General features: G+C 43.9%; 1 protein-coding gene across 1 annotated transcript; it reads right to left on the bottom strand.

Moving 5' to 3' along the window:
* Positions 1-330: 330 nt before the first annotated feature.
* Positions 331-4,610, bottom strand: LOC124180121. The gene is made up of 10 exons (XM_046565218.1): positions 4,494-4,610; positions 4,190-4,242; positions 3,980-4,108; positions 3,698-3,895; positions 3,402-3,636; positions 3,172-3,322; positions 2,839-3,088; positions 2,493-2,739; positions 1,869-2,072; positions 331-1,776 (listed from the first exon to the last, which is right to left on the bottom strand). The coding sequence occupies exons 1-10, from the start codon at positions 4,558-4,560 to the stop codon at positions 1,472-1,474; spliced, it is 1,839 nt and encodes a 612-aa protein (XP_046421174.1). The 5' UTR covers positions 4,561-4,610; the 3' UTR covers positions 331-1,471.
* Positions 4,611-9,710: the final 5,100 nt, after the last annotated feature.

Below are 9,710 nucleotides of genomic sequence, written 5' to 3'. Positions count from 1 at the left end.
GTGCCTTGTGTCTAATACACATTCTCTTGTTACGCGGTTTTCTGATACATCGATCTAAATGATCATAGCTTTGGGATGAAGTAAGAAAGTCGTTCCTTCCTTTGAATACTCCCAATTCGAAATCTTACGAGTTTTCTAAGATAATTCTAGAACCATTCTTCTTTCGTATAGATCTGAAAAAAGTAATCATCAAGATTATGCTCTCAACGTATTATAATGTTGATTCGGCCGAATAAATTACAAGAACCAGTCAATACCCCAGCCGAATATCGATAGGTTTCAGTGAAGGATCGTACGGTCTGTGTCTTAGGAAAAGCAGCAAGTACTAAATTTCAGTTATAACATGGTTGTATAATTTACTTTGAGTGCTTGTAAACATCCGTAATAAAATTAAAACCCATTATGCAGGATCGTTCAGACAAATACCCGATTTTTAATGCGCCAGCGACTATTTCTCTCTCTTTCTTTCTCTCCTCCTCAATCTCTTATCCCCCGAAACCGTACAGGTATAAACACAGACATATACCAGATGTAACGCAATCGAGATGTTTACACGACCCTACACAAAACTCGAGAGTCATAATTCACGACCTTCTTCCCATACTGACAATGAAAGTATCCAACGATACACCAATTTCCCGCGGGTTATTTCACGCGCCCACGAGAATCGGCCAAACGCTATGCGTGCGTGCGTGATGCGTGCCTGCCTGCGTGCCTCCTCCTGCAGGCCTCGGTTTCGGCAGTCCAGGATGGAGGTTCTCACAGCACCCGTTGCGATGTTGTTGCAGCCGTACTCCGGGAAATGGGGCGCCCCGTTGCATCCGCGCCTCGACGAACCCTAGCCCCGGATGTGCGATATTCCGTAATCGCAGTCGTCACGACACGCGCCCTGCTCACACATTCGCACGTGCCAAAATCTACCGGCGCAGAGGTGGGCCATCCTATCTCGAAGCTCGTGTGGACGTAATGAAACCACTCGAGGCGTGGGCGTGCACTGCTTCGCCTAGATGAGGTCCGTCTTTCACGCCTCCGGGCGAGTATCTTCCGGGGAATGAAACGCTCGCGGGCGGGGCGGATCGAGCTCTTTGCGTTCAGCGATGTAAGACGACGATGTGTTTTTTTTTTTGTCCCTTGATCAGCAACTTTTTCGTTCACCTTTGCAGGAGATTTGTCAAAAACATGCGATTATCGGTGCTTTCGAGAAACGCACTGCCTGCGGGTCGCGGCCGGGCAATTCGCGACGGTATAATTAACGACACTTTCCTGAGGCGGTCATGGGATTTATGGTGAATATCAAAGATACGTGAGACGAGGGCGTGGAACAAGATTTAAGATATAGTCGAATCCATTGTGCTTGTAGATATGACTAAGTATTGTGAACTATAAACGTCCATACACGTTGTTTTTGAAAAGAAATAGAGGGTAGCGATAATCAAGTCCGTGCAATATGTCAACTTTCGATGCGCCAAAATCACGATTGATTAGTTACGGGGAACGTCGAGCAAGGCAGTCCCGGGCTGTGCTCCTGATACCTGGGGGGCAGGTCCGACTTTTTGTTCTTCAACAGTCTGGAACGGATCGTAACTACGACAAGGCCGGCGATAATGGTCACGGCCATACCGATAGTAAGAATGAGGCTCACAGAATAACTTTTATCGTTTCTGTTATTCTCGGCTGTTACTCGTTGAACCTGGATGGTGGCTGACACCTCTTCGGAGGATCCATCGAGACCTGCTACACAGGTCCAGTTTCCAACGTCATGGGACTGTTTCCTTCCTGAATACCGAAAGAAGGAAATAATTTTTAAAAGCATTAAAATGATGATGAAGTTAAAAAAACTGTATTTCGTTTCGATCGAGCAGTCATACCCATGACTAATTCTAGCTCACAGCTAGTGATTGTTTGTCCTGTTTTATATCGGGAGTTCGTCGACTGTTGGATACCATTTCCATTCGGTTGGATCCATCGACAGTAGTTGATGGAATATTCATATCCAGGAGGTATGAAGCAGGACAGCTGCGTGGATGTCTGCTCCAAGTACACCACACTGGCTGTGGGGACGAGTGGCGTATCTACGATTTAACAGAAATCGAGTCATTAAGAAATCACCTGGTAGATCAAATCCTTTACGAATAGCGATAAGCAGACGCAAAAAATTCCTGGACGGTCCCCCGCATTAGGTTGTCATCGAATTGATACGTTATTGATGAATGTCCACGATCGGTTAAGTAAGATCTTACTTTGTACCCGATATTATATTTCACCAAGCAATTACGCTATCGTGAGAGTGACCAGTTAATCCCACGACGTCTGTTGTATCTTATTGTGCGATATCAAAGTAATTTGGATACGTAATCCGAGTAATTCGGGTATTTAATCCGAGCATTCATTCAAACATACAAGATAACGATTGGCAAGTCATATCTAAATTCTAGAATTCAAATCCATCCTGATATGGTAAAAGATTATAGTAAACCAGCAATTTGACAAACCTGTAACAACGACGTTAACATTTGTGCCAACTTCCTCTCCATCAACAGTCCCCATCCTGCATTGCCAATCGCCTTCATCCGTTTCTTCGGAAGCTGGAACTACGGCGCCGCACTCTCCGAGTGACAGCCCCATCCCATCGTAAGAGAGAACCGAGGGTGACGATCCGGTTGAGGATACCGAGTAGGCCGTACCATTGGGGCTACGTACCCAGCAGTACCTCAATTCCGCGTCCACACTACACTTGATCTGAAAATCGAACCAAATAGACTCAATTTTTATTGATTCATTCGTGGGAATAATCGATGGCATTCGAAAGACACCGGAGCACGTAGTTCCGAAACTCACCGTGAAACTATCACCCTTTGTGACGTAGACGTCTTCAGTGATATGCGGAGTGCGAACATTTACGTTTTCATCTCTTCTACGGGTAGGCACTGTTAGCACCGCACCCGATAACCCTGAGTCAGTGCCAACGATACACCTCCAGGCTCCGTAATCTAAGTAGGCTGGTTTCAGGATGGTTATTCCACAGTCGTGCTCTTGCACACTGGAAATCCCAGTTGAGGACTGAGTTCCGAGTCCGTAATAGAGGTACCTGTTGCAAAGTCACGCGATATTTTCTTCAATAATTATCATTGCCTTGTATTAATTATTTCCGGTTGGGTAATAATAGCTCACCTGTCATCGCCGATTGCCTCGAGAACATTTAAGACTTCTCCATTCGGTTTCACAAATTGACATAATGAATAGGATGAGGCTCGCACGCGACAAAGTAGATTCACGCTGCCATCTTCAGAAACCGTAACGCTGGCGTTGAACGAGCTATCATCTGGAAGAACAAGAAGATGATGAACGATCGGTGAAACGTGAATTAAGAGAAGCGACCAGCGTCAAGGTTTATGGCGTACCGTAAACAACGACCTCGGTTACGTGTTCTATGAGATCCATTCTTCCTGCAATACTGTATTTCGCAGTCCAGAACCCCTCATGTACGCTGGTGACGGTCGAGATTTCTAGTTGGCAAGACCCTAGATCCAAGGGCAAGGTTTGACCGCTCGGATTTGTGAGCCTGCACGAAGTCGCATCGCTTGGACCGAAAGTCATGGTGGCTGATTTACCGCGTTCGACGTACAAAACTGTTGACTGGAAAACAAACCCGGATGATTGAACCTTGTCCAGTGAATCCGAGCACAAATGTGCATACCTCAGTGGAAGCATTGCTATATTCTACGACCGTGACTGAGAAAGTCGCGAAATAATTTATTTCTTCTCCAGTTATCGCATCCAATCGCCAAGTGCCCGTGTGATTGCTGTTCACTCGAACTGTAACACCGCATTGACCGTACGAGCGGATATCATCCAAATTATCATTGGTGGCGTTGAGAACGTTGAATTCTTCACCCTCAACAGATAAAATTTATTACCTAGTAGTTACGTACTTGAATATACATTGTGAGATTTCTGATTTTCCGCCTTTTATACTCACACTTGGTAATTTGGCTGTGCAAGTGGTCAAATCTTCATACTCATCGACGATGCGAAGCGTGATTGAATTTCCGGAAAATACGCTAACCGCTCGGTTAGGAAAGTAAGTCGGCCACATCGCGGTGATAGACTGAAAAGTAAAATGAGGCTTACCATCACGGTCGACCAATAAACGATATATTTAGAATACTCATCGTCAATTTTCGTCCACCTTGCTAGCTACGAGAGGCGCGTCGATTGTGGTATCATTTGACAATTCCTCCCCTGTGAACAAGGACAGTTATCAGTACGGCAGTTCATGAAAATTTTTATAAACAAACAAACTAGTCTACGTATGCAGTATAAGCTAAGGGATGTTGGGTCAAGACTTCACATTTATCCTCAAGAGGCTTTGAGGTATTTCAGAGGCCACGAAGCCTCCCATGGGATTTGATCTCTCTGCGACAGAATGATCGAACCATAAATATTGGGAGCTTAAAAATGGGACGAGCGGTAAGATAAATCTAGTTGTTTACCCAAAGTAATGGCGCAGAGGTACAAAGCTGCGCCTAGGACGGCAAATATGGCGCTGTGCGTCCCCATGTTGCCTACGGCGTACTGTCGACTATCGTTGACGACGATTGCGGTCTTCCTTATGCAAGATAACTACTTGTGTATCTCTAGATCGGGCAGTGATCGATGCAGGTAATATTGGCTCGTGCTTATCAACTACGTGAGAGACAGCGGCTGATGTCATCTCACGTCTGGATGTCGTCGGATCTTCATGCACTTCGATGTCTCGCCTTGACCTTCTGCACGAACAGTTTCGATTATTCTTTTCGACTGCGTTACTTTTAAAATTAGCCATATTTCAAGCGACTCCAATTGGAGTATTTGTTGTCTGCATAGGTTAAAAATGCCATTACATGGCATTACCTTGTGATAAACGATGCCAAGCGTATCTCGAGAGCGCTTTTCTTCCATCATGCGTCAGTTGAACTTGAGACTGCGGTCAGTGCTTCACGGATACCTGAAGTACGGCGTCGAGTATTTCGGGATCGACCTTGTTTACAGCGACTGAAAAGATAGTAGCATCGTTTGCTTATCTTCTAAATATTACGTACCGGATTATCTTGACTATATCATGATTATGGGTGTCTAGGGCGAAAATATTACAACAATATTATTCGCGAAGCTCGCCATCGGTGAAAAGCCATTCACAATGAATGTGATTCGAATGGTGCAACACGAACATGTCATTGATTTTCCATTAAAAGAACGTTTCTTTTCCGATGGTAAAATGATTTCACCTATCGCGTCACGGGAGCTATGTCGTACATAATCTCACCCATCTGGTGGCATCACGAGGATTATACTGTCTTTTGTTTCTCATAGTCTACTTACTTTTCAATTGGACCGATTTTTTTTCCTTACAGGCGTCACGCCTAGACTAGAAAATTAGTCTGCGGTTTTATCTGAGCACGAGATTCTGCTCAATGTTTCGTCACTAACGATCCCGTCAAGCGGTCCACGGCGTCACGCCTACCAGATGCGGCGTGTTTTAGATTTAGATTTTTTCAAGTGGTCTCCAAATGCCAGCAGGGATACTCTCGAGCTCGCGGAAGCACCCGCGTTCAAATAATTAAGTGCTCCTTTTTATCGGACTGACTGCAGATTACTGAACGAACTTAACAGTCGAGAGCCGAAAAATCCAGTCATAAAGCTACACAGTACCAAGAGTTGGAAGCGATACTCGAATCGGCATTGTCTGTAACTGTAACTGATAAATGTATTCCCCGAAGTTGAATCAACCTCATGGCTCACACGATAAAACATAAGAGCGGTCGAGATGTCTAATTCGGAACTCAAATAAGTTATGGAGTACCTTACTCACCTGAATCCATAATATATTTGCGCGTGTGTCTGAATTTATACTCGCTTGTTAGCCACACGTATTCTATCGAGCCTGAATTCCCTATTTTTTCTCAGTTTGGTGGGATATACCCACTCGAGTATACCTCATTCTACCACTCCGTAATACACGTTGATTGTAATCCAATAACTCGACGGGAATAAAGAGGGCGGCATTGGTTCGTTCGTTCGTTCTTCGGGGATCTTCTGTCTCTCGGAATCAAATTGATATCCCCGGTGTATTCGGAAAACGGAATCGACGTGGCCGAGAACTGGCCCCGGCCACAACGAGGTTATGCTAATTGACTATGCGACTTGGAACCCACCCCGACCCCCGCCTCTTCTGTCTCCCCACCGTCGGAGGTATCAATTACGCCCGTATGCATCACAAACGGGGAATCTGCCTTTGATCCCCACAAACCCCCAGGTAACGCAATTGACGCCTTCGCCTAATCTCAAATAGGATTGGCAACCCACCCGCTCACCAGGGACATCGAAATGGGCTTCGCTCCCCAATTTTCTTTTTTCTTTCACAGCCTTTTCCGTCTCGATCCGATACTGCTCAGCATGTTATTTTTCTCCCGGTGGCAAATCCAAGAACAAAGTAATCGTGTATTTTCCATCAAGTGCAGGCATGCGTGTGGGTAGATATCACATCAGTTCCAACGAAGCTCAAACAAGTCAGGAAATCGATGTGACCTTGCACGATTATACATTCAAAGAAATTTCGGTATTTTGAAATAGAATTTTTGAACAACAATTGCAAGATATTTTTCTACATCCTTTTTTTTAATGCAGCGGCAAATCGGGAATGTATTTTCGTTAATGCAACTTACAATTGATATCGAATTGAGGTTATTTGAACTTTGTCGACCACCTGGGTGTTCCAAACAGCCCGGAGTGATTTCAAAAGCATTACATGTTTCACAGCAATGAATAGAAGTCACAACTAGTATATTTAAAAATTCAATATCAGTATTCACGGAAGAAAACCTGAAATTATTTGCGACCGAAGCATCAGAGACCAGAGATCTGCGTGTTATTCACTCAACGCGACTCTTACGTTCATCTTGACTCGGACTTTTGTGAAATGGACTTCTGTAAACCACTCTTAGGTACTCGCCGCGCCGTACCCTTGGAACTTAGAAATCAAAGTTTCGCTAATCCATACAATTTAAACTCGAATAATACGAAAATCTCCCAAATGCAGATTAGAGTTACCCAAACTCCAGAAAGTCAAAGGCCCAACTTCTAGAGTCGCGATTAAACGGGGGTTAGAAGGGTGCAGGATAAACGAATGCGAAACCCTTTTGTCACCCCCGTGTACGATTCTCTACTAAATAGATCAGAATATTTTCTGACATAAATGAGTGCTCGATTTGATTGAACGATAAAGTAGTTAGAATCACGTTTTTCCCAGGTGTCGTTGGTCAATATTGTTACGGTTTTTATCGGAGCAAAGGGGTTATCGAATCCGTTTGGAATTTCAGCAGTTCTGAGAGTTTTTAAAAACTGTAACAACTAACCGTCAGTTTACGGGTGCGGATCCCGATGTGCAGGAAGGACCAACGGCCGCAAAATTTAGGGCTCACCCCTCCAATGGTAGAACCGTACTATTGGCGGAGTACAGGAACAAAGTTTATTCCGCAAACCATTATCCTGGCTATTTGTCGCCGTACTGACAGGCCATGCTGCGGCCTGCGTGCGACGCCACCACCCATTAAACGAACTTGCGTTTATTGTACGCAGCGGGGAAGAACAGTGCGACATATGGCACGAAAGTAACGTTTCTATTATCCCTTTGACAAACGATCGGGCCGTATTTGACGCGGTTAATATAAACTGCGGTGCACGAGTTCCGCACAGCGCACACGTGGGTACAATAATGTACCTGCAGCTTTATCGTACCACATATCTTCATGTCGTCTATAATACATACACTGACTGCGAAAGAGACATCGGTAGCAGAAGTTGTTTGCGATGGTAACAGAACGGTCTCTCGACCAGGCTTCGTTTTTTCCTGACCTTAACGATGGCGTTCGCGTGCAGGCGGATATACGCGAATAAATTATACACGACATGTCGCCAAATCGGACCCCTGCCATAATAACCCGGCGATTTCCTCTTACGTCGTCGCGAAAGTCACCCTGAAACACGTCCGAGCAATTTCAACAATAACTCGATATTAAGTGTTATCCCAGATGCTGACGTATACATATAGGTTTGTCGTTCGGGAAATACGGGTCTGCAATTTGCCAAGGGATTAAAGCTTTCCTAGAGTAGTCGCGCCTGTCAGACCCAAAACAATCCACCGCGAGTTTCGTGTAGGTTGTCAACTTATTCGCCGGGCAAATTAATCTATCGTTTGGTTCCGATCTCGTCGAACGTGGTTCTATTTTCCCTCTTGTGTCCCCAACGATAATCCATCAAATTTTCCTGAATCTATTTTGGTTCACGGTGTATTTGCGACAGCGATTGTTACCGCCGGTCAGTGGGCAGTGACACGTTAATTCTAATCCCTTTGGACAGACTGGGCTATTCTCCCTCTCCTCTCTCCCCGCACCGTCTCTCGCTCTCTTGTTCGGCTCCTCTCATTTGCAGGACAATGGTGTAGATCGCGCCTCGCAATGATGACATAGCCAGGATTCCACTTTGTCCTAGCGTAGGTCGATACAAACGATAAACACTGCCGGCTGCAGGATTCCGATGTCCAGAGAAACTATGATTGATCAATATCACGGGGCAAACTGAGCTGACGATTGCTTGTTTCTAACATTTTTTTAAATGTATTTTCGTTACGCTTGACGAAGTTTTAACTACGCAGCTAGTCAGAAATTCGGTTGCGTTGCTTGTCTGACTAACGTATTAGGTTTTTCACAGTTTGGCAACGTCGCTTCGTGTTATTGTGAAAGCTTTTTATATTCACTCTATATTCTTCCAAAAGCTGTCAGGCATAAAATCCATTTTTTTTATTTAAAACCGAAAAGTAACTCTAATACAGCAATTTCATGTTTTACGCATGTGATGCGCCGTTGCCACGTCGCAACGTGTTATGGCCTGCGCAGCTGGATACAACGTCAGGCGTGTATAAATTTGTTTAAATAATTTTTTACAATATCATGGAAATGGTGAATAATTCTGAAAAATCTTTATCAATTATTATTAGACTTGCTTCTACTGCCAGAGAAAATTTCAACGAAATTTCATTGTCACTTCGTTACAAATTTAATTGATAACTTCAATTCTCGTCCATTCCTCAATAAGAATAGGTGTAAAATGGGCAAAAACATATTCGTTTATATCTCATAAACAATCCCGTGAATCGATACAAAATTTTTATTTGGTGATTGGATTACACAAATCCATTGAATTACCAAATTTTATCGAAAACTGAATGTTAATACTCGTATGGTTGGAACTCCCTTAATGCAGAGAAACATTTCTCAGTTACTTCTGGTAAACAAAGTGAAATTAGCACGCAAATTTCTATATGCGTGATTGTAGATTAGATCTTTCAACTGGTATTGGCTGGAAAATAAACGAATACTGTCGGAGACTGTCTACATTGTTCCATGCTCTCTGCATACATTTCAGCGGATTCTTATAACCGACAATCGAGACCCGTCTCGGTTCATAACAAGGAGAGTGTTGTTATTATATTTTATTCTCACGCGATAATACGATCCTCGAGGGTGGCAGAAAGAAAACGCTCGTAGAAAAGTTCATATTTTCTGTATGGAGCTGATCACATTTATTACATTTATAACGAGTTCGCGAAATGCGCAGTTCACGAGAAAACATATTGTTGCTTGGGATTGAAATGAGACAATCAACTAAATTAA

The sequence above is a fragment of the Neodiprion fabricii genome, chromosome 4 (assembly GCF_021155785.1).
Source record: "Neodiprion fabricii isolate iyNeoFabr1 chromosome 4, iyNeoFabr1.1, whole genome shotgun sequence".
NCBI lineage: Eukaryota > Metazoa > Arthropoda > Insecta > Hymenoptera > Diprionidae > Neodiprion > Neodiprion fabricii.
Note: the sequence above shows the minus strand (reverse complement) of the source record. Positions and strands in the feature narration are given on the sequence as shown.

Excerpts from the sequence above, each read along its gene's own strand:
- LOC124180121 (XM_046565218.1), bottom strand. The coding sequence starts at position 4,560 with ATGGGGACGCACAGCGCCATATTTGCCGTCCTAGGCGCAGCTTTGTAC. Across the intron at positions 4,109-4,189 it reads CGCCTCTCGTAGCTAGCAAG|TCTATCACCGCGATGTGGCC; the intron begins GTGGACGAAAAT and ends TTTACTTTTCAG. Across the intron at positions 3,323-3,401 it reads AACCGAGGTCGTTGTTTACG|ATGATAGCTCGTTCAACGCC; the intron begins GTACGCCATAAA and ends TTGTTCTTCCAG.